A 23360-nucleotide genomic window follows, 5' to 3' on the forward strand; every position below is an offset into this window, starting at 1 on the left:
AAGTTAACTTGGATATGCTGCACCAACCGATAATAGCTCAATTGCACAAATCCATGCCACCTCCATTTCAAAGCCTTAACCGACCGTTCTTGGTCCAAGTTGAGGAACCTAAATGCGCTGTAAAAAGAGATAACACTCAAAGTAGAGAGTATAAAGCACAATATGAATGTTCTTAATTAAATACCTAGATGCCACTGCAGTGCCAACAATAATGTCAAAAAGGAGCAATATAAATGTAGCTAAAATAGTTCCTGGAATCGCTGGCGCTGAATGCTGAGGTGCCGGAGCGATCATCATTGCTTCATCGTTTGGATCCATTAGCTTAATTAATTATCAACTTTAATTTCTAGAACCGCATATATATATATATATAGGCCGGAGATTCAGAATTTGCTTCAAGGAGAATACATAGGAGTTGTGATTGATTGACTGTAAAAAGATATTTTCTTTTCTTGTTATATATGAGCAATTTGCTATTTATAAGCAAATATAGAAAAATTAGCAAGTTAAACAATTTGGCCCTCAATCGGCCATTCAATTCATCTAAAATAATAACTGTATGTATATATATATGTAATGTTGGAGCTGGGACAACCATTAACTTGTTTTGTATTGCTTGTCCCAGTCAATTGTGGCTGCTTTAAAATGTACATGTTGTGGAAATTGTTAGGAATCCTACATTTAGTAATTAATGAATGAAACAATATTTCAACTTTATTTTGTTTCTATTTACAAAAGATGCTTTTGACTGCATGCCCAGTTACCAGTACATGCAGTCATGGAAAAAGAAATGTAGCTAGCTAGGACCTAATTAATAATAATTAATTATGTGAGAAATAGTAAAATTTAAAATTAATTATGTAAGATATATATGGCATATCTTATTTTGGTGTAAACTAGATATTGCTTGTTGAGGAAGATTTGGAAAAGATGTTTGAAATCCAACCTCTTTTCTCTTTTCTCGCCTAATCTATATATATATATATATAGTCAATTCTCATGTTTGACTTTGTGTAACAGTTGATATCCGAATATAAAAATGAAGTGTTTACATTTTCCTACACGAGATTCTTCACTGAATATTTGTTTGTTTTTTGTTTTACATGAATGTCATCCCAATGCCGTTCCGTTGCGGCCTATATATATATCTGATTCTGACATGGACCAGTACGGCCAGAGCCAGAATGAGAATTGGGTGCATTAACGGAATGCTTTAAGATTGGTGCAGAAAGCGGATTGTGGTTGTGGTTGTGGTTGTGGTCCCTACTCCCTAGTGTATGTGTAGGAGACTAGGAGTAGGATAGGAAATATCACGGAATGGGGTTGGGGACTTGGGGTCAAAACTCAAAAGGGAAATAAGGTAGTGTTGTGGTTGCTATTTATTTCGAACGCGCGCGCAACGAACGGAGGCCAAGCCAGCCTCCCTCATTTCCTCTCCTGATCTCTTTCTTCGAGCTCGAGAACCAACTCTTTTCCTCATTTCTTCTTTCGATCTTTTGTTATATATGATCCATCGCCGCCTATAAAATCTATTCGTGTTTCCTCCTTTTAAGGGTTTCTCGATCGATCGTAGCACTCTTAAAGGTAATAAATATATATTGTCTATTTTCTCCGAAATTTCAATTTTATTAATTAGATGTTGTAAATGACCACGAAACGATATTAAAATCCTCTTTTTCTCTCTTGCATTCTAATTAATGGTGCATGTGCATTTGGATTCAATTCCGCTTTTTTTTTTGGAATTATATATGCGCATTGTAATTAAGATTTGAATTTTGATTAGCTGTCGACTGACGAACCTAAGTTTTCTTAGTTTGTTGCCAGCTCAAGATTTAATGTTCATTAATTTACATATATATATATATCTGTCTGAAGCATTTAATGTTTAAGATTTAATTTCTGTTTTAGGATCGATCTTACGTCCGCTAGCTGGTTACTCGCTGGATGATCTGATTTTGCACTCAATATATATTGAACTTTTGTGACATATATGCTCCATCACTACATACTACATACTTCATAGTAACAATAATTTTTTATTTTTTTTATTTTAGGGATGGATCTTAGAAAACTGAAACTCGGCAGTGGTATTGCAAAAGATTTTAAAGGAAGATTGAGCTGCTATAGGCAAGACTGGTGGGGAGGCTGCCCTTCAGGCTTCAGGTCATTTTTTTTATCCAAAATAAATTAATATATATATTTTTTCACCCTAGCTAGCTGTTCTCTTAAAGGCTATTTTGTTATGAAATATTGAAGGATATTAGCACCAACTACTTACATCTTCTTTGCCTCCGCACTTCCTGTAATTGCCTTTGGAGAGCAACTAAGTAAAGAAACTGGTATCTGCATGCACTCTTCTTCGATCTGTTTTCCTTTTCTATATATTAAGTACATATATATTAATTTTACAACTAAGGTTTGATTGAAACAATTGAATAAAATATTTGGTATTAATTATAGATGGAGCTTTGAGTACAGTGGAGACATTAACTTCGACAGCAATATGCGGCATCATACATTCCATAATTGGAGGGCAGCCGATGATGATAGTAGGAGTAGCAGAGCCGACTATTATCATGTACTCTTACCTCTACAGTTTTGCCAAGGAACAGGACCGTCTAGGCCAACACCTTTTCTTAGCCTGGGCTGGATGGTAATTTTTTTTATCTTGCTTTTTATTTATATAAGTCATAACCAAACACATTGATTGAGGCTGTAAGTTCAAAAGTTAGACAGCAGGTAGAGGGAGGAGGCGCCAGAATATTCAATAGTGATTTACTACTCTTAGTCTTAGTAGATTGTGGTACAAAGTTGAATGGTGTTAATAATGAAGCCCATATCAAACTAGGCCCAATTCAGTCTAAGTTCAGGAGGGCTTCTTTCTCTTGTACAGTTGTTCCTCCTGGGTAGAGGCTTCTGTATGTGCTTGATAGAGGAGAGTACTTGGGTTGTATAATTTGAGATAGTGAGTAATGGCATTATTGTTAAGAAAGAGAGAAATTTGGTACTTTTGGGCTTTCTGAGATTGAATGATTGTTTATATTAAACTTTATAAAATTGCACTTCAAAGAAAAAGGCAATTGTAGGATAGTTTTAGAACATCTGGGTAAAGTAAATTTTTTATTTTCACCACCTGAGGGAGTAGGCATGGTTGACTTGAAATTAATGTTCTCTTGCGTATTCCTTGATTGCATTCATTCTCTTGCTCTCCAATATTGAATTTTCACTCATGTGGTTTCATGAATGACTATGATTCTTTGTTGTAAATTGCTACTGCTTTGCATGCATAGTGCATATTGTGTAACTTGTGTTGGTCCAGCTAGTGTTTGGTCCTTCATTTCTATTTGTTAGGTATGTTTATAGTGGTTGCTAACAATGGTTGTACACAAGATGTTTGTGCAGCTGATTATTTTAGAGGGTTTGCAAGGTGTTTGACAAATTGTCATATAGGTATTGTGTCTGTACTGTGAAATAACCCCAGCAAATAGCTTTTATTAACACTTTTAAGTAATGCTAGTATTTCTACAGGGACAAAGGGGGTCATGATTACCTATAACCCAATTAATTTACTTTCTTTCCATTATTTAGTGCAGAAAAAAAAAAGTAAGCTTGCCTTCATTTTTTGTTTTGCACAAAAACATCAAATCATTTCTCTTCTCCTATTTACATATTCAATAATAAAAGTTCTTAATTTCTTTTAATTTATTCACAGGGTTTGTATATGGACAGCTTTGATGCTCTTTCTTCTTTCAATTTTCAATGCTTCCTCCATCATTAGTAGATTTACAAGAATTGCCGGTGAACTCTTTGGGATGCTAATCACTGTTTTGTTTTTCCAACAAGCAATTAAGGTACAGTTTAGTTTTCGACATATATTGAATAATATACCCTATAACACTGATTGATATCACTTTCAATTGTAAATAATATCTTACACTAAATAAAATTTCTATATTTTTTTAGGGAATTGTCAGTGAATTTAAGGTGCCTAAAGGGGAAGATAAAAACAATCCTGTGTACCAGTTTCATTGGCTTTACACAAATGGACTAATTGGGATCATTTTTGCAATTGGGCTATTATACACGTCCTTAAAGAGTAGGCGAGCCCGGGCCTGGCGATATGCAACAGGTAAATACAAGTAGTTTTTCCTTTTCTCATAGTTTATGTTAGCTATAAGCCTATAAGTTCTTGCACATACAAAGAATGTAATAGATATGGTACTAACCTTAATTCAGTTTGTAGATACAGTAAATTTCGGTTATAGATGCAATAATTTGTTTGTTATCTCAATTGAATGCATACTTCTATTACTATAGGTTGGATAAGAAGCATTGTGGCCGATTATGGTGTACCACTGATGGTGCTTGTATGGACTGCGCTCTCGTATTCTGTACCAAAAAATGTACCAGCCAGTGTACCAAGACGGATATTTAGCCCTCTACCATGGGAAGCAAGTTCGTTGCAACATTGGACTGTAGCTAAGGTAGTGACTTTGTCCCAGTTCTAGTTTCTTTTTCTGACAAGTAACATAGCTGACTGAGACATACCTTTGGGCAAGAACTGGGCTTATTAAAAAATAATCCAAAAGAAAATGAAAAAAAAAAACATTCATTTTCATAAATTCAAATTACTGAACAACATATAAGAAGTACTTTAGTGCAAAAACAAGCAAATAATGATTGAAGAAATACATTTGTTACTCTTGTTTTGTGGGGAGTGGGGTAGTGGCTCAAGAAGCAATCTGATTTTTACATAACCATTTTTACTATTCTAATGAAAACTGTCACGAATATAATATTAAATGCAGGATCTCCTGTCAGTCCCTCCAATATACATATTTGCGGCTATAATACCAGCACTGATGGTTGCAGGGCTGTATTTCTTTGACCACAGTGTGGCTTCCCAGATGGCACAGCAAAAGGAATTTAATCTCAAAAACCCCTCCGCTTACCACTATGACATCTTGATCCTTGGGTTCATGGTACCATTCTGATTTCTTTGTTTTCTTTGTTTTCCTACATGATAATGTGACAGTTTCATTTTTCTTTCTATAATGCAACTAATCTATTGTGTAGGTTTTGATATGTGGATTTCTCGGCATACCACCTTCAAATGGTGTATTACCACAGTCTCCTATGCATACAAAGAGTCTTGCGGTGCTCAATAGACAGGTAGGATTAAGAATTCGGAATTTTATCTCTGATATCTAAACTGAAATTAACTAAATTGAAGTGAAAATTTGGTAATATTACAAACTTGGATTGGCAACTCCAATTCTTTTTAATCTTTTGAAATTAAAGGGTTTGAGTATACTCTTACAGCCAAGCAGCCAACACTATTTTTTCTATAAACCACTGTTTTTTAATGATGATCTAGCATGTGATTCAGGAATTCCATTCGTAGACATTTCAATTTGGATTTCATCAGCATTTTGATGCATTCTTTTTGAAAATGTAGCCTCTTTTGTCCAGGCCCATATTTAGCTATCTGAAACAACTTTTTCCTTTTATTCAAATGTCACCAGACTGTTTCAGTCCTGAAATTTACTAATAAACCTGTTCAGCTTCAAATGGCAGAAACTTTATTCTTTTGCACTAAATGCGAGTATAACTTGGATAATATATGTCTTATGTTTAATACTGAATTGACGCATGAGCAAGTTTGGCATTGGCTGAACCTTAGATTGTAACTAGCTGTCAGTTAGCATATAGAAAGTGACAAAAACCAATTTTTTCCTCTCTACACAACTCTGCAATCAAATTAAACATTTTTTTTGTGCGGATTTATATTATGTTTGCTCAGTTGCTGCGCAAGAAGATGGTACAGAGTGCAAAAGATTCCATTAAGAAGTGTGCAAGCAGAGAGGAAGTTTATGGCAAGATGCAACAAGTTTTCATTGAGATGGAGAAGGGACAAACTGTAAGTACTCTCTCTGTACAACTCTCATAAATTGAGGTGCAGCTTTCTAAAAGCATATTACTTTTTTCACCATGATGTAAAAATATGGTGTAATCTTACACAACAAATAAGTAAATTAGGATATAAAACAAAACCAGTTGTGTGTACAATGTAACCAGCAAAATACTTGGTAGAAATTTGCTTAAAATTAGGCATAAGCTTCTCCTTTTTCAGGAAAAATTAACAGAAAAAAGGGAGTTACATATCTTGTATTCTTATAAATTAGCATCTGAAATCATTTAATCCCTACATCATTCAGTTTGAATCACCCTCAAGGGAATTAAAACCCCTAAGGGATGCTGTCATGAGAGACGACAACCAAGGAGACGAAACAAAGGGACTGGCATTCGATCCAGATAAGCACATAGAGGCGAATCTGCCAGTGCGTGTAAATGAACAAAGAGTAAGCAACTTGCTGCAGTCTCTTCTTGTCAGTTGTTGTCTTGGTGTCATGCCTATTATTAGGAAGATCCCGACATCTGTCTTGTGGGGCTACTTTGCCTACATGGCAATTGATAGTTTGCCTGGAAACCAGTTCTGGGAAAGAATCTTGCTTCTCTTTATCACCCCTCGACGCCGCTACAAGTAATCTCTTTAACCTTTTTCCTACATCATACTTGACTTGTATATTATTTATTAATATTTTAATTATTTGAGTATGAGAACTTGACTTTGAAGCACAATTGTTTGCTTCAATTCTGTGATTAAGCACTGAATGACCCAATAGAGCTTGATATTTAAGGTAACAGTTTTAGTACTATCAATCCTGGAACTGAACAATGAGTGACTAAGCAAAAGATTACCCAAGCTTAATTAATTCTGGTACTTGGTTCCAAGACACGGTAGTGTCCTTTTAAGGTCTTATTAACTTCTCTCCTTATTATTTCTCATTAAATATTTTGAACAAATTGGATAGGGTTTTAGAAGGAGATCATGCATCGTATGTCGAGTCAGTGCCCTTCAAAGTTATAGCCGCATTTACAATCTTTCAACTAGTGTATCTCATGCTATGTTTTGGTGTGACTTGGATACCAATAGCCGGCATTTTGTTCCCACTTCCTTTCTTCATTTTGGTGGTGCTAAGACAGCATATGTTGCCCAAATTTTTCAACCCATGCTACCTCTATGAATTGGATGCGGCAGGGTATGAAGAGATCCCAGGAATGCCTCGAGAACAGCAGAAGTACAATCTTTTGAGATCATCTATTGTGGTAATCTATCTATCTTTACAATATTTTAAGATTTTCCATCATACTGAAAGGTTTAATGAGATTGGTCGTAATTGAAAGTATTTATCTTCTTTTTCTTTTTTTCAAGTCTGATAGTTAATGTTGATGTTACCTTAATTTCTTTGTTGTGCACAGGAAAGGGGTTCAGATATAGGAACTGAGGATAGCCGAGATGAGGATAAATGTGATTCAGAGATACTAGATGAGCTCACAACTAGCCGAGGAGAACTCAAAGTTCGAAATGTTAGCTTCCATGGCGATCGCCTCCAACTTCAGGTATGCCCAAAAAATAAGAAGTAACAATAAGACACCAACACAACGCCATAGTTGATAGTTCCTTAAAATTTTCTGTTGACAATACAACAAATACAGAGAAGACCAACATATGAATATTATTCTGTCACAAAATCTAAAAGTGAAATTCTTGTTACAATTGGTTTGCAGGTTTATCCAGAGGCAAACAACCAAGATGATATAGTGTCCGTGTAGTTGCCTTTCAAAAGAGCTACCCGAGTCATGAATACAGAAACCTGCCTTTGCAATGCATCTAAATATATAAAGAAAGAATAAAAGGATTTTGGGGCAAACTGCATGTGTATTTGCAAGGAGAAAAGTTTGTCACTGCATAAACCAACTGCTTGTTTTGCGGATGGCCTTCTTGAATTCCATTTTTGTGGGGAAAGAAGGGGGGGAATGGAAAAAAACTGAAGGTAGTATTGGCTTATTTTTTTTTTTTTTTTTTTTTTTGTGGAATTTAGAATATAAAAGTAATGAAGGATAGTATAATTAGCAATCTCAAAGTCGTAGCACTTTGGTTATACGTAATTAGGCTTCGATCAGTTTGTAGAAAAGTGCCTCCAGTACGTCTTAATTACTTGTTTGCTCTGTGTCTATCTTGGATGCAACCAATATTAAATCTTGGCTTTATCGATCTGTCAACATGCTAACAAATATTTGACAATAAAATGAGATGTCTTGTAAAATTGGCAGTACGTCTTGTAAAATTTGTGTTATAGATCGAATTAGAAGAAGAGCTAGGGAAAGAGATTGAATCGTCTTGTTTGATCAAGTCATGACTCAGTCATGGTTGGAGCTTTTTGTTTTTGTTTTTGTTTTTGTTTTTAATTATTATTTCGTTTGCTAAGCGGGGTACGGCACTCGGGAAACATCATACATTTAATTCACATGGCCATGGACTTCCCTGTCCTGTATTTTTCGTCTCTTTGTTTTCTTCTCTATATTTCGCCATCGCTCTTTTCTGGTAAGCAACCTCGTCAAATCTCAAATGTCACCTTTGTATTGTCATACAAATAGAATGTCAAAATGTTTACACAAAAAATTACACATTTATTGCCAATGCCTATAACAAATTATGATTCAATAGTGCACTATGTAAAATTTATATATATTTTTCTTTAATTTTTTTTTTTTTTATATCTCGATTTAGTACAAAATGAATTTTTAAAATTTAGAAGTATATAAATATAAAAAGGAGGTATAAGGTGAAGGTGTCAGTAACTGAAATAAAACATCATTCGAAATTTGTAATACTGTTTAGGCTGCTTTCCTTCTAGAAAGACTATTCTTTTCTTTCTTACGGTTAAAAAAAAAAAAAAAAAGCATATTCGTATTTCCACGTTTCCAATGATTTGCCGAGTTTACGAGAAAACCGCGTACCGCTATAAACGGTCAATCGATCGACGTCGACGGTCTCTAGAAATTCAATCTAAAAAAATATATATATATATCCTAACCACTTTTTATGTTATCAAACAATTGCGGGTCGTTGTTTAATTTGGAGTGTATTCTTACCGAAATTTTTAAAAACACCATTTTCGGAAAATTAATAAACCAAAACACTCTTTTTGGATTTTTTTTTTATTAAAAACACCATGGCCTCTACGGAGGCCAGCGGCCACGTTGTAGGAGACCGCTACGGGAGCCAGCGGGCACTTTTACTGGGCCGCTTCTAGGCCCAGCGGCCACGCTTTGGGAACCGTTTCAACTTCATGATGAAACTTTTAACAAATTAAAATGCAATCCTCTGATTCTATCTTGGGTTATGTCGGTATTTGTTTCAAGTATTTGTACAAATTGCATTGTGTATAGGTGATGTGAGTTCTACAAATTTCAGAGCTTTAACTGTAAAATACGTCCTGTTATATATGTTGGGAGAACTGCACTGCATAAACTCCTCTCTTTTTTTTTAATTTGCAGTTGCTAGCCTTGAAATTTCTTCACTATTGAATAATTTGAAATTTGAAATTCCAGTTATGCTCTCACTGTCTGATTTCATACGTGGCAGGTTTCATGCCGAGTAAACTTCCAATAGGCTTGTAAAGTATGAATGATCACTCGATACAAAAAAAAAAGGATGTCTTTAATCGAATGTAAAAGCTTTTAAAAGTGAGTATAAACGCTTTTTCATATTATTGTTGTATTTTAACTCTTTATAGTGTTCAAAAAGTATAAATATATTTCATATGTACTTTCATAAGTGAATGCATGTGTTTTTAACTTTTTGCTGGATTATTAGTAAAATTTAAGTTGTAAACATGTTTTCATTAAGTATGAGTTTTAAATAATTATTTCAGATATTTACTTTTTATTTTTATAATATAAAGTATAAAAAAATAGTTTGGTATAAATACTTTGTGCGAGATAGAAGGTGCGTGGACAGAAATTGGTGAAGTTAATTATCTGCACTATTTAATTACAGTGACACATAGTTATCAGTTACGTGTCGTGCTGAATGCTAGTTCAGTATGTGTAGTTGACACCTAAGCTTTTAGTCGGAGACCTTTTGGCTAGATCAGTTAGACAGGGTGGCCGCTGCCCCCCAAAGCGGCCCGGGCCGCTGGGCCTAGAAGTGGCCCAGTAAAGGTGCCCGCTGGCTTCCGTAGAGGTCCCCTACAACGTGGCCGTTGGTCCCCGTAGCGGCCATAGTGTTTTTAATAAAAAAATTTAGAAAGGATGTTTTGGTTTATTAATTTTTCAAAAATGGTGTTTTTAAAAATTTCGGGTATTCTTAACTGGCATCTGGCGCATCAAAAAAGTGTTAATGTGCTGTTATGATTCATCATGATTCATGAGAGTGCGTGCCTGAAAAGCTCAATTTTGAGATGGTAAGTGGTAACTAGAAAAATCTCGGCTACAGAAACAGAACCCGCTACAAAAGAGAATCCTGATTCCGCCACGGGAAGTTCAAATGACCACGTGTCATAATTTGAACGGGGTAGGAGCATTCTCGTATGAAGCCAAAGCAGGCGTCCGTGTCTCCTAGTGGCCAGTCCCATCCTGCCATGACCCATCCCATCCCATCCCATCCCATCCCATGATCCCATCCCATGGTGTCGGAATGAATCCTACAAACGCGGCAGACCAAAATACTAAATATTCAATGCTCAATTCGTTGCCTTAAGTTGGAATCCTGCTTATTGTTCGTGCTTATAAAATTAAATAATATTTTTATTAAAAGAAACAGTGAGACGAACGGAACAGATAACTTCAAATATAAATTAAATAACTTTATACAAATGTTGCATACTTGCATAGTTGCATAGTTGCATAGGAATAGGATAGACGTAAAATAGAGCTAAAACTGTAATTCAGAGAAGAAAATGGGACAAGTAGCGACTAGCGAGAGGCTTGACTTGACTGGTAGTGCAGTGCTAGGTCATCGCCACGCAATGCAGGTACGTTCGTTCCGAACCTTATCCACTCTTTACGCTATTCTCCTTTAGGTGGAACTGTTCTACAAGATAAACCACCTGTTTTCCAAATCCCATTTCTAGAACTAGAACTGAAGAGAGGGGCCCAACCCATTAGATTATTATACCTGGTCTAACAAGAAATTTCAATTTTTTTTGTTTTTATTTAATGACAAGTGCCTTGTCTTCCCCTTGTCATCTTTACTATATTATATTTATATTATATTTATTTATAGGAAGACGGAAGACCCCTCCCCTACCCTCCCCTCTTCTCTTCAACAGTCCTCACCTTTCCCCATTCATCCAAATATTCATTCCTGCTCTACAAACCCTAAATTCATTTCTGCTCTTTATCTCTCTCTAATCCAATGGCGTCGTCTACCCTCCTCTCCTTCCGCGCACCTCTCTCAGTCCGTGCTCAAGCTACCTCCAATGCCAGATCCCAGAATCGCGCTACTAGCGCCAGATCCCCAAACTGGTGGGCCCCGCTCTTCGGAATGTCTGCGCAGCCCGACTACATCGACTCTTCTGTCGTGTCTCAGGCTGATCCGGCGGCGGATCTGCTGGTGGAGAGACCTAGATTTGGAGCCTTCACGGAAGAGAAGGCTAAAGTGCTTCGCAAGAAGATGTTGGAAACGGAGAGCTATCATGACGCCATGTATCACTCGGCCATAGCCTCTCGCCTTGCCTCTGACGTGAAGCGCAACGGATCTGTTCAAAATTAGAGGTGTGAGGAGGATTAGGTTGTGGTTGTGGTTGTGGTGGTTTGAAGAAATCTGTCGACTTTGCTTTGCTTTGCTTTGCTTTGCTTTGCTTTGCTTTGCTTTTCTTTTGTCTTTTAGAATTTATTTAAGATTTATGTAAATAAATAAATAAAGAAGGGATTTGGATCAAGTGAGGATAATAGCTAGTTTTATAACGCACCTCACTTGATCTGTTGCTAGATCTAGATCTGAAGGATGTTACCATTTTAATGCATTCGGTTCGATTTAGGGTTTAAGTAGCTTCTATATGTTGTGTTTAATTATTCAACGCTTTCTTTTAAACAAACGGATCTGGGGATTCTATTTTTGTGAAGTCGTGATTCTATGAAGAATATGGAAAATGGAAACACTTGATCCATATTCTTAGATTGGTGGATTTAAATTTGCGGAGTTACCCCTTGATTAGAACAAATTCAACAAGAACAGAGTTCAATTAAAAATATTTATATATAGATTGATTTTTGCTTTATGGGAAACTTCAATTTAAATAAGAGAATTTAGGACAACCCCCCAAGGCCCCAACCCCACTATTAATTAATTAATTAATTTACATCAATTGTTCTTCTCACTCAAAAGTCAAAAGTCAAAAGTATATCTCCTTCCGGCTTCCGATCAGGGGACGAGGGATATAATTTCATTTTCATTTTCATTTTTCGTTGACCAAATTCGATAAGGGGAAGCATCCGATTTATTTTATTATGTTATTCTGATCCCATTCCCAGCAGTTCAAACTTTTAATCTTCAAAAACGTAAATCTTAAAAAAAAAAAAAAAAATCAACTGAGTTGGAATTAAAATAACAGTTTCTGTTATAGTGTTATTCTTTCTTTGAGAATAACACCAGATTTGTTTCCATAATTTATAGCACAAACGGACAATTTTTTTTCACAAAAAATTTGGAGCAAGAGATAGCTTTGCCTTTGCGCACTTGTAAGTTGTAACAGCCTATCTCCTTCAAAAATAAAGAAAACGGACAAAAATTTAAGCACCATTTTTTTTTTTTTTTTTTAGGATAAACGGTGGCAAGATAAGGCTACCACCTCAGCTACAGGCTACAGCTAGCGTAAACAAATTAACTGTCACTGAGGATTAAGCTTATACTTTATTTCTTAATTCAACTGTTTGCTTCTGGAGAAAATTTAGACAAATAATAATTGCATATGTAAATGAAACAATAAATAAGCTATTTCTTAGGACTCGCATGTTATTTCTGCTTATTATCTATTTGGTTCACCAATAAACATATATTCAACTGCCTTTCTTTATTCATTAATTTCATCTTTATTAGTTCTTTAACTCCATTTTTAAGCTCTTTGTTTTTTAAATTATTTTTTCTCAACCAACAGAAATATCTCTCATTTGGGCCCCTTGCCCCATTGTCAAAACATAAATATCAAATATTAATATGAACAAGTCTATATATGTACATAATAACAACATATTTATGGCCTAGTTGGATGTAGTCAATTGCTAAGGTTACTACAACTAGTAGAAATATATTGAAAACAAATTAAGTCTTGTAATGTTCATTTTTACTATTTTTTTTCAAATTAAAAAAGGTACAATACTACAATTAATAGCAAAGGCCGAAAAAGAAACAGTTGTTTTACTGTTAAAACCGTATTTGTTTTGGTGGAAATACTGTCACAAAATTACTTAATTATACATACGGAGGTTTGGAAATTTAATTTTAATAAGAGTATTGGTGCTGAAAGGATAGGGAATTAGGGATGGTGATGCGAAAGCACCGAGTTAGTTCCTAGACAATTCAACTATATCCAATTTATTTAGTGGGAAAATGGAGCATGTCATGTTCAATCAATAATATCAAAAGCGCCGTATTTTTAATAAGAAATGGTATTGTGCAATACATGTTCACAAAATAGAGCAAGCCCAGCCCAGCCCAGCCCAGCCCAGCCCGGTACGTACATTTTAATTTGAATGCCCTAGATATCTCTCCTCTATATAGATAAGCAAAGGCTTTAAGTCAAAAATCGTGCTGATTGAATCTCAGATGTTCAATTTTTTTCGCTGGGACGCTTGTTGCCTGTCCCCCTCCCCGATCCCTTCTTTCCAAAGAAAACGAATGAGAAAAAAAAACCTAATTGCCTCAGCCATCTCCGCCACCTCTCTCGCTCTCTCACCTGACCCGTGCCGAGAATGAGAAAAAGAAATCTGAAAACTACTTGGCAGAGAGGAGAGACTTCTCTCTTCCCATTCCCAATTCCGAAATCACCTTTCCAAGATCAATTATTTAGAAAAAGTCAAAACAAATTAGGGTTTAGATGAAGGCGTGATGCTCCTACAGGCCCGACCTACCAACGGCGGTGGCCGCGGCCGAAGACTGGGGCGATGGCTCTGGACGGTAGACTGCTCGTGTGGCGTGAACTTCGATGACGACGAGGAGATGGTGAGTTGTGACTTCGATTTTGTTTTTCATTTTTTTCAAGTTCTTTTTTGTTCTCAGCATAAAGAAACGCTAGCTATTGGACTGTTGACACGGAGAAGATTAAGGCTAACGAGGAGGTATGCATGACACTTTTGCTGAGAACTGGTACGAGATCATTCAAAAATGAAACAACAGTAGTGAGGATTTTTTAGGAGATTAATTTCTTCCCTTGAGAAGTAGATATTAATTTCATAACATCTTGCGTCATAATTCTTCCCTTGAGAAGTAGATATCCAGTGGGAGTGTTGTTAATCGGTTAGATAAGACCTTGGAGATTAACTTCGGGATTATATTAATGATGCTAATTGGTTGTCTCTCTATCTCTCTTTTGTATTTTTTCTTTAAATTATTACAACAATTTCTGTGTTATTTCTTTCAAGTTACCCTTTTTTTATGTGCAGTCAGTTTTTTTTATCTCTTTTTGTGTTTTCCTTGGTTGATGATGCTGTTGGATACAGTGGATGATATCTATGTGGTGCATTGAAAGTTAAATGCACAAAGTGTATTTGCATCAAGCTCATGTAATATAGTTCATTACTTTCCTTATTTTTATTTTGCCAGCCTTATTCATTTATTTTCCTCTCTCTATTTATTCTGTGTACTTCCATGAAGGACCAGAACATGCGGCTGAGTATATGGTGGAGATAATTGAGGCATTTGAGTTTGCTATCAAGGTCAGGATCAGATTTTCATTTTGAGACTTCTCCTTTTTCTTTTTATTTCCACTTCCATTATCAACTGATAAAGTTATTCCACTTCCATTAGCCTAGAAAGAAGTATTTGGAGAATTATATATATGGCAGTGGCATAGAAAGAAGAATTTGGAGGCACGTTGTAAAAATTATGCAAAATTTGAATTTATGTGGCAAGAAGTTAATTATAAACCTTGGCTCAAACTAATTCAATTACTAATTTCCCCTTTTATATATCTGATATATTTTATTGCCTCTCATGACAAGCATGGTAGATCAGTATGGGGGGTACTTCATGACAAGAAGAAACCATATCCTGGTGCTCATCAATATATGTATGTTCATTTATTTTATTACGATTTTCTTTTTAGGTAATTTCTGAAATACCCTACATAAACAGCAATAACATCTTTTATCCAAAGAGAAGTTCTGATATAGACTGATAAAGGGGTAAATTTTCCAAAAAGGTTAAGAAGGGCTAACTTGACATTCAGATTTTTACTTTTTAGTAAAAGCATACAATGTAGTATCTTATAATTTGTTAATTTAGATAGTTATGTGTTTTTTCAATATTTTCTGAATTTTGAGCCAAACAATCTTGTGATAATTTGCTTGCTGATATTGTCTTGGTAGTAGACTAGCAGTCTAGCTGCAACATGGACAAAAATGGTAATTATAAGCAATTCATCAAAAAGAGTAGTTCTTACCGATGATAAGCTTAAATTTCTTGGGTTCGACATGTCTCTCTTCCTTGGGGCTATTACCAGTGGAGAACTAACCATGATTTTCTTTTGAGGCATTATATTTTATTTCATATAGTTTAGTAAGAAAATTTACCTTTTTGTTAGATCTAGCTCTTAATGTATAATTATAATAATAAAAATAAATTAGGAGAGATGATCCTGGTTTGCTGCTCTAGGAAGAAGATGCATCCACATGAGTACATGACATGGAATGATCGAGGGGAAATCTCTCGAGGTAGTCTAATTTTGTTGTATTCTATATTAAATTTCTATTTTAGCTTAACGTTTGTAATAATGTGAATTATTGCAAATGCTTTCATGTGTAAATTATATATAGGGATTAGGTTTAGATGTGGTGAGTAGAGTGGATATTGTTGAGTTTATACTAGCACATGGCACTGAAGCACTAAGTTTACCATCTGGCGGTTCAAAACCTATGGATTTGGTGGGTCTTAAGCAGATTTAAGAGCTATGTGCAAAGATAACGAAACCGATACTTATGGTGGGTGCTAATACAGATTATGTCACGGTCGAGCACGTAACTTGCGTCTGATGCCTGGTACTTTACTATAATTCTATTATTTCTTTTGGCTATTCCATATAAAATAGTATAATACCAACCCGAGTGAGGCGCTACGACACTATGCATAGCACACAATTGTCCGTACTATTGCTCCATATATTTGTTTTTAGATTTCAAACGGTCGATCGAATCCGCTCAACATGATCTCCATATGAAAATGTACCTGGTGATTAAATTTTATATTTTTTAGAATTTTTATACTTCTATTTTTAGACAGGTAGAAAATCACTAAATTTTAATGGTCAAGAATCTTGAGTCCGAATCCTTTGAGGTAACAGAATATTTGAGTTTTAATCTGGATTGTCCGATCAGAATGCGGGTCAATCCAGCTTGAGGTGGAATGCACGTGCCCGTTTAATATTCATGCCAAAGTAGATCGGACGGTCTGAATCTAAACTCAAAATTTCTATTACCTCAGGGATATGAGTTTGAAAATCTTTAGATCAAGTGATTTCCTAGCTATCTAAGAAAATAGTAAAAAAAAAAAATCTGAAAAATGTAAAATTTGGTCTTCAAGTTCATTTTCATATAGAGGTCATGTTGAGCGGTTTGGATCGACTGTTTGGACTTTAAAAACGGAGATAGTACGGGCTTTGTCGTGACTGTATTGACAAATCCATGTGTTTAGGATATGCAATATTATTTAGCAAAGTGTATATCCTATAAGGATAAAATGGTCAATGTGAAGACATACAAGTTTACTCTAGTACAAATGCAATACAAAGCTGGTATATACCCAAATACAAACAAAATATGTAAATAATAAATCATCCTTTTTTGGTACTGGCATGTGGTACCTTAATTATTTTTTTCTTGGTACTTAGGGGATGAGTTTCTTTGTTTTGAGTTGTAATAGCTAGTAAAATGACTATATCACTACTAATTTATAATCCTTTTTTTACCAAAAAAAAAATGTGTTTCGGGTATGCAATATTATTTAGCAAAGGGTATGTTAAGGGTAAAATGATCAATGTGAAGACATATAAGTATACTCTGGTTCAAATACAAACTGTTATATACACAAATAGAAAAAAAAAATATGATATGAAGACATATAAGTATACTCTGGTTCAAATACAAACTGTTATATACACAAATAGAAAAAAAATATGAAAATTATAAATCAGCTACGTTAAACTTAGTCTGATAAACTTAGATCTCTGAGCGGTATGGTTTTACTTTATGTGTGTCAATTTGCAAGTTATTTTCAATATTTTTCAAGGAGAACACTTACCATTTTTTATGGTCTATAGGATTATGTGTGTCCATTTTACAATTATTTAAAAAAAAAATTAAGGAGAACACTTGGGATTTTAGATTAAAGAACATAACTGAGTACGAAGGTGGTATTGCCAACCTCATAAAGCACTTGAGCTAAGCTACAGGCTCCTCTTTCTCAATACACATTTCATTTTATTTTTTATCTTCTCTTTTTTATTCTTTTATATGTATTAATAACTTAGGGATGTTATTTTATATAGGAGAAAACCAGATCACGTGATCAAACTGTAATTTTACATGAGGCCTGTGAGAAACTGAACTTAGATATTATAGTAAAAAAATTATACTTGCACAATTTCCTTGTTGAATATAAGCATTTTATTGTATGGTTGGTGCTAATTTATTATTAGGAAGAAAATGATTCTTGTGTCGGAACAGGAAGACATGTTGATAGCTAAAAAATAAGATGATTTTTTTTTTATCCAGGATATGGCCAATTGGGCAAGACGAACGAGTCAACACACAGCGGTCTTAACGACAACCCAATTGGATACACACCAAGAGGTCTCATCAGTCCTGAATGAAACTTTCTTCACAATTGATGTCCCAGGAAATACTGACAACGGATCAATGGAGGAGGCTGGATACTGACAGAACGACACCAACAGATTCACCGAAGAATGACAAGCAGATAGACATTTTTACTGGTAAAATTGGAACAAGATCAAAAGAGTTCTTAGATTTTTCTGATAAACAGGGAGCTGTCAGAAGCTAACGGAAGTTTTACAATTAGACCCCCATTCTTTTCTTTTAAAAAAAGGAAACGGGAGGGTAGCGTTTAGTTTCACCTTTTAGTTTAGATTTAAATGTTTGGCTTTTTCTCCTTTTTTACCTAAACCGGACGGAGGTCCGTTAATTTTTCTGTACTGAAATTTATTTATTTTTCTTTTTTCCTAAGTGACAATGTAAGGCTTCTTTAAATTCAATAAAATACTCTCACAGGTTTCATCTCAAAAAAAAAAAAAACTTGGAAAGGGTGTGAATTTAAGTGATTGGCTGTATTATGTTATGTTTTATTAAATATTATAAATTGGATATCTTATGACAAGTTCCATTATACTGAAAAGAAAAATTTACTTGCGGGATTTCTAAGTTCAGATATAAAATATCAAAAATGTACTTGTAGCACCACTGCACCATATAGATATTGGTGAAGATATATATATATATAGAAACTGCCGCCTTGGAAGTGGAGAAAAATGGAGAGTTTTTTAATGGCATCTGACTCGGGCAGGTAAAGTGATGCAGTTATTTGGTTTTGCATTTTTAGTATTCTTCTGCTATTTTAAATATTTATTTGAATTTCACCTGTCAAAAAACAAAAAAAAAAACTCTTAAATTAGCAAGCTGTTTTTCTAAACTGCCCCTAGAAAAATGCATAAAAACATAGTTTTAGGTCTCCTAAAATCTTGAAAAATCTTAAGCATACAGAACAGGTTTAGACCTACATTTTCATAAAAAGAAACAAAAATTTTGGTTCATTCAATTATCCCCGAAATAATTTTTAAATATTGGTTGTCAGAACAGTTGACAACAGCTAAAAATGAATTACCATTAACAATCTTGTAATATTAATAGATAGCATAATTAGATTTGGTTTGCACTTTATTTTTGAGGAAATTTCTCTATGTAGCAATACAATTGATTTATTAAAATTTGTAACTTGATGGAGTTGGTAACTTTGTAAAAATTCAGAATAATATAAAATCTCTTTAAAGATCATGTCCTTCAATTTTTAAATAATTATTGTTTTTATTGGAATGCTTAAAATTTCTCTCAACCAATTTTTGACTTGTTATTAGTAAACTAAGCAAGGCATTTGATACTTATAACAAAATCCTTTCTTTTATTCCATGGATTTGGAAACTCATTGATTTTGATATATTTGTCCTGTTAGTTTATCAATAACACTCAAGATATTTAAGCTTTAACTAACGGCTTTCTTAATATAGTCAACAAATTTTATTTAGCCCCCTAATAGCAGAACATTAAATGAAGCTTCAATGTTAGAATGAAAAACAACATAATTTTGCCCTATTAATATAATAAAAGATACACAGAATTGCATTCCGCAGTCAAAATTTGCATGATAAACATCCATGAAAAAAACTACATACATTTTAAAATGTTGGAGGTTGACTCATTATGGAGAACACACATCCATAAATTTGTGATTTATTGGTTTGCTATTTGGTAATTTTTCATATAGATCTAGATGTCCATTTGCAAGGCTTTTAACTTTTGAGTATACATATATAGCATCCCTCAAAAGAAATACCGGAATGCTTTTTATGACAAGTTCTCTTGATTATGTTTTTCCTATTAATTATTAGTACTCATCAATTATATTTTCTCTAGATCTTCAGTGCAGTGCAGTGCAAGCAAATCATGCTATCTCATGATCACCTATAGAAGTTTACTGGCACTCTGTCCTACCCAACACAACGATGCCCCAATTCATCCATGACCTCATCAATCCCAGTATATATCATTATTTTTTCTCCTTGGAAGAAACCAAACTCGTTACTACAGTTTCAATTTAATCAATCGTAATAGGTACTTGGTCACAACTCATAAGATTCTTTTTATAACCATCACATGCAAAAGTAATAACTTCTGACATGCGGGCAATTTTTATTTTTGCTGAAAAATTTGTTTCAAACAGTGCAGAGAAATAACAAAGTGAAAGTGCAATGTGTGTTTTTATACGATTATATTATATATATATGATCCATTTCCATCGCCTGCCCATATTAGAAGCAATTTCTTCTTGAAGAAGGACATATCCAGGAGGTCAAATAAGAGAAGGCATCAATTAATCTCAACAAAACCATGCATAATAGGCAACGCCTTTATTCCCCGTGTAGAAGCAGATGCATGCAATACCGTTCTCTTCAAATAATCTTCCAAATATCCATGATAGACAATGTCATCTCTTTATTAGGAACACATAATGTACAAATCGTTTCAACAACATTAACCAATGTACTTCATGTAAAAGAAATTTTCTGATCAAGACAGATTGGTGATATGCCATCCACTACCATTTCCCCAAGCCACACACTATTGCCACTCAAGCTTTGCATATGAAAGATACATGATACGCATCGTAGGGAACGACGGGTACATAGTGAATGCTGCTACAGTGTGCCACCATGATACAATGAATTTCAATCACAGCATCCTCAACTTACTCAATGTGAAACCAGATTTAAAGCAATATATATAATTTGCAACGATCGAATGAAGCATACATAAATGAAAGGACTTACTAGGCCTCAAAACAATGCCTTCCAAATTAGGCACACTTAGCTTAAAACTAGTGCTAAATCTCCTGCGTGTTGGATCATATATTTCTTAGTTTCCTTGTATATCAATTAAATTTGATCTGAACCATTCAACAGCATTAGCCTCAGTCCGTAAATACTAAATTGGCCATGCCAACCAGAGTAAAAAACTTGGTTGGTTGCTGTACAACATAAGCTCCAGCAAAGGCCTCAGAAGCCACAATTAAAGAGAAAGTTAAAGAGAAAGTCACAACCTAGCAACAGCAGCCAAGTATCGAGTCTTATGTTATACTTGTATGTTGTCTGCCATTAGTTCAAAAGATACTGACAAAACAGCGCACATACAACCTATATATACATAAGAACTTCCATTTTATTATGTATTTGGTTTAGAGTTTTTTGAAAACTGAATTTTTTTTTTTATTCATTCAAGACGATAACCTCCTAGCTTGAATCTTCATGGGGGAACAGAGAGAAGTGTTTCAATTTTGTGTTTGTTCTTGTGAGGGAGTGTGCTAATGGGTCCCCCATGGATATGAGAGAGAGAGAGAGAGAGAGAGGAATAGGGGATTTGACATACCATTTTTGTGCTTCAAGGTCGATTGCAACCTCAGAGGGGACAAGTGCTGGTGATTCAACAAAATGAAGACTCATATCCCTACAAAAAGACAAATATGAAATTCCAAAATTAGAGCTCAATTGATCAATCTAAAATTGAAATTTATACAATGACAAAGAAGGCAATTTTATGTATTTACCTTTTCCACCGTCGGATTGGACTTTCATGGGGCGGTGGGTTAAAGAGATCGAGGGTCGGAGGAGAGGCGAAAGTAGGTCAAATTTTTGGGTTCGATCATTACCGTCAGATCTGTTAAAGGGGCAGGATTGGTTCGGACTCTGATCGGACGGTCCAGATCTAAACTCAGAATTTGAGTTGTTCTTCTCGATCCATTTAATTTAATAAATTAATAATAAAGCGATTAGGCGAAAGTTGTTCTTCTTCATTTACTTTTTGAAAAAGGGAATCGAACCAGATATCTGGCGAGGCGATCCATCTAGTTCTTCCGATGGCTTCTTCTTCCTCCTCCGATTTCTCATCAGGGTATGAATTTTACTTTTACTTTTACTTGTACTTTGGCGAATTAATACATTAGTCTCTTCCAATTTAGCGAGATAACGACCCCTCCGAAGCAGCGCAAGGGAACCCCTTTGATCATGCTGGTGCCTCTTATCTACGCTCCCGTTCTGCCCTTGAGTAGGATTATTATTTTATTTATTTGTTTGTTTTCTAGTTTCAATTTAATCAATTTAATCTCCTTCCTTCCTTCCTTCCTTCCTTTTTGTTTTTTTGTAATTTTCTCAATTTGTTATATGTGTTGTCATCTATTACTATTACAGTTCGTATTGGGTTTAGGCGCAACCCAGTTTTGAGGGATCGGCTGTTTTATGGCGTTCTTGCTGGTGCTTTTGCTCATGGAACCTACCTCATGTATCCTTTCCTTTCACTTAATTCATTTATGCCAATCAATGTCAATTTCTTAGTACATACACAACTAACAGAAAAATTGAAACAATACTTACTTAAACCTTAGTTCTGTCCGAATCTGTATCAGTAGCTGCCTATAACCAGCCCATACCAAATTGAACCACCTGGTATAGTCATCTCTGCTTCAGATTTGTTGATTTTGAGCTTATTCTATTTCTTTATCTTGTGAATAAAAGTCATGTTAACTACCCCAAACTTACCTCCTCTGCATATAATTATTCTTGTTCTTGTCCTTGTCCTTGACCCTTTTTGTTAGATCTGAAATATATGACAAAGAGAGCAAGTGAAGCAACGTGCTAGTCCAGATTCTCGCTCTATGCAAACCTCATTTTTAAGTTTGGATTTTACCTCATATGTCCGTCAAATTTTGCTCTGTATTGAATAATTGGATTATAATAGGAACTTGTAGAAATGGCTTCTCACATTTTTTCCTATTGTGCTTCTATCTCTCTGTGCTTTAGCAAATAGCTTATTTTTATGTTGACAATATATTATTTCAATTTTTCTCTGGTTGGTTGATCCACTGGAACAATTAGCTTGTTAAGTTTAATTGCTTGTTCAAAGTCAGGAATCACATTCTGGCTTTAACCAATTTCCCTTTATTGTATTTTTTTTGTTTTTTTTCTCTTGTCATGCTTACTGTAAATGGTTAGGATTAAGGAAGATGATCAAGCCTTCCAGTCAAGAAAATTGCATATATTTGTGTGCCTGTACCAGAATTCGATGGCCAGGTTTTAATTCCTTTGTTAAATTGTTATGCAACAGATGCATCTGATTCTGACATGTGACATTTTAGTGCTGAGTATTGGTCTTAAACATCTGTGTCCTGTAACAAAACTCATTATCAGCACTAATCTAAAATGGATCAGGTTGGATAGTGGCTTTAGGGACTACAATGTGGTTGAATCAGCAATGTGACAGCTTACAGTACTTAAATAGCCCCTGAGGAAATTGATTTGTATAAGTCAACTGCATATCGACAGGGATTAATTAGTAGGTTTTTTGAAATCATACACTAAGATAGTGTTTAAGTACGCTGCTAGTTCTAACAAGGTATTTTTTGAAGTAGTTATTAAAAAAAAAATGAAGTAGAACAAGGTATTATCTCTATTATATTG

At 34.8% G+C, this 23360-nt stretch overlaps 3 protein-coding genes and 1 long non-coding RNA gene across 19 annotated transcripts; all 4 read left to right on the plus strand.

The window, feature by feature from the left end:
- Positions 1-1443: 1443 nt before the first annotated feature.
- On the plus strand, positions 1444-8121 carry LOC144568277 (boron transporter 4-like). The gene is made up of 14 exons (XM_078318569.1): positions 1444-1584; positions 2055-2163; positions 2257-2339; positions 2461-2653; positions 3713-3851; positions 3964-4129; positions 4318-4484; positions 4809-4982; positions 5077-5172; positions 5804-5920; positions 6219-6544; positions 6876-7170; positions 7324-7464; positions 7633-8121. The coding sequence occupies exons 2-14, from the start codon at positions 2057-2059 to the stop codon at positions 7675-7677; spliced, it is 2049 nt and encodes a 682-aa protein (XP_078174695.1). The 5' UTR covers positions 1444-1584; positions 2055-2056; the 3' UTR covers positions 7678-8121.
- A 3145-nt stretch (positions 8122-11266) lies between these two features.
- Positions 11267-11623, plus strand: LOC144568619 (plant/protein). The gene has a single exon (XM_078318992.1). The coding sequence runs from the start codon at positions 11267-11269 to the stop codon at positions 11621-11623; it is 357 nt and encodes a 118-aa protein (XP_078175118.1).
- A 2053-nt stretch (positions 11624-13676) lies between these two features.
- Positions 13677-18364, plus strand: LOC144568805 (uncharacterized). Of its 16 annotated transcripts, none has more exons than XR_013515741.1 (5): positions 13677-14631; positions 14723-14784; positions 15070-15137; positions 15694-16104; positions 17836-18364. It is a non-coding gene; the product is annotated as an uncharacterized LOC144568805 (long non-coding RNA). The 16 variants fall into 16 exon arrangements; XR_013515742.1 differs by having other exon boundaries at positions 14729-14784; XR_013515737.1 differs by having other exon boundaries at positions 13677-14071; positions 14876-15137.
- A 3280-nt stretch (positions 18365-21644) lies between these two features.
- Positions 21645-22774, plus strand: LOC144568409 (SH3/FCH domain protein). The gene is made up of 4 exons (XM_078318756.1): positions 21645-21798; positions 21866-21951; positions 22095-22185; positions 22499-22774. Exons 1-4 carry the CDS (start codon positions 21764-21766, stop codon positions 22527-22529), a joined length of 243 nt encoding a protein of 80 aa, XP_078174882.1. The 5' UTR covers positions 21645-21763; the 3' UTR covers positions 22530-22774.
- Positions 22775-23360: the final 586 nt, after the last annotated feature.

This window comes from Carex rostrata, chromosome 17 (assembly GCF_964058835.1).
Source record: "Carex rostrata chromosome 17, lpCarRost1.2, whole genome shotgun sequence".
In the NCBI taxonomy this organism is placed as follows: domain Eukaryota; kingdom Viridiplantae; phylum Streptophyta; class Magnoliopsida; order Poales; family Cyperaceae; genus Carex; species Carex rostrata.

Coding starts and splice junctions, on each gene's coding strand:
- LOC144568277 (XM_078318569.1), top strand. CDS start 2,057: ATGGATCTTAGAAAACTGAAACTCGGCAGTGGTATTGCAAAAGATTTT. Junction 3,852..3,963: donor TTTTCCAACAAGCAATTAAG/GTACAGTTTAGT, acceptor ATATTTTTTTAG/GGAATTGTCAGTGAATTTAA. Junction 5,921..6,218: donor AGATGGAGAAGGGACAAACT/GTAAGTACTCTC, acceptor TACATCATTCAG/TTTGAATCACCCTCAAGGGA.
- LOC144568619 (XM_078318992.1), top strand. CDS start 11,267: ATGGCGTCGTCTACCCTCCTCTCCTTCCGCGCACCTCTCTCAGTCCGT.
- LOC144568409 (XM_078318756.1), top strand. CDS start 21,764: ATGGCTTCTTCTTCCTCCTCCGATTTCTCATCAGG. Junction 21,799..21,865: donor TCCTCCGATTTCTCATCAGG/GTATGAATTTTA, acceptor CTTCCAATTTAG/CGAGATAACGACCCCTCCGA. Junction 22,186..22,498: donor GCTCATGGAACCTACCTCAT/GTATCCTTTCCT, acceptor CCTTTTTGTTAG/ATCTGAAATATATGACAAAG.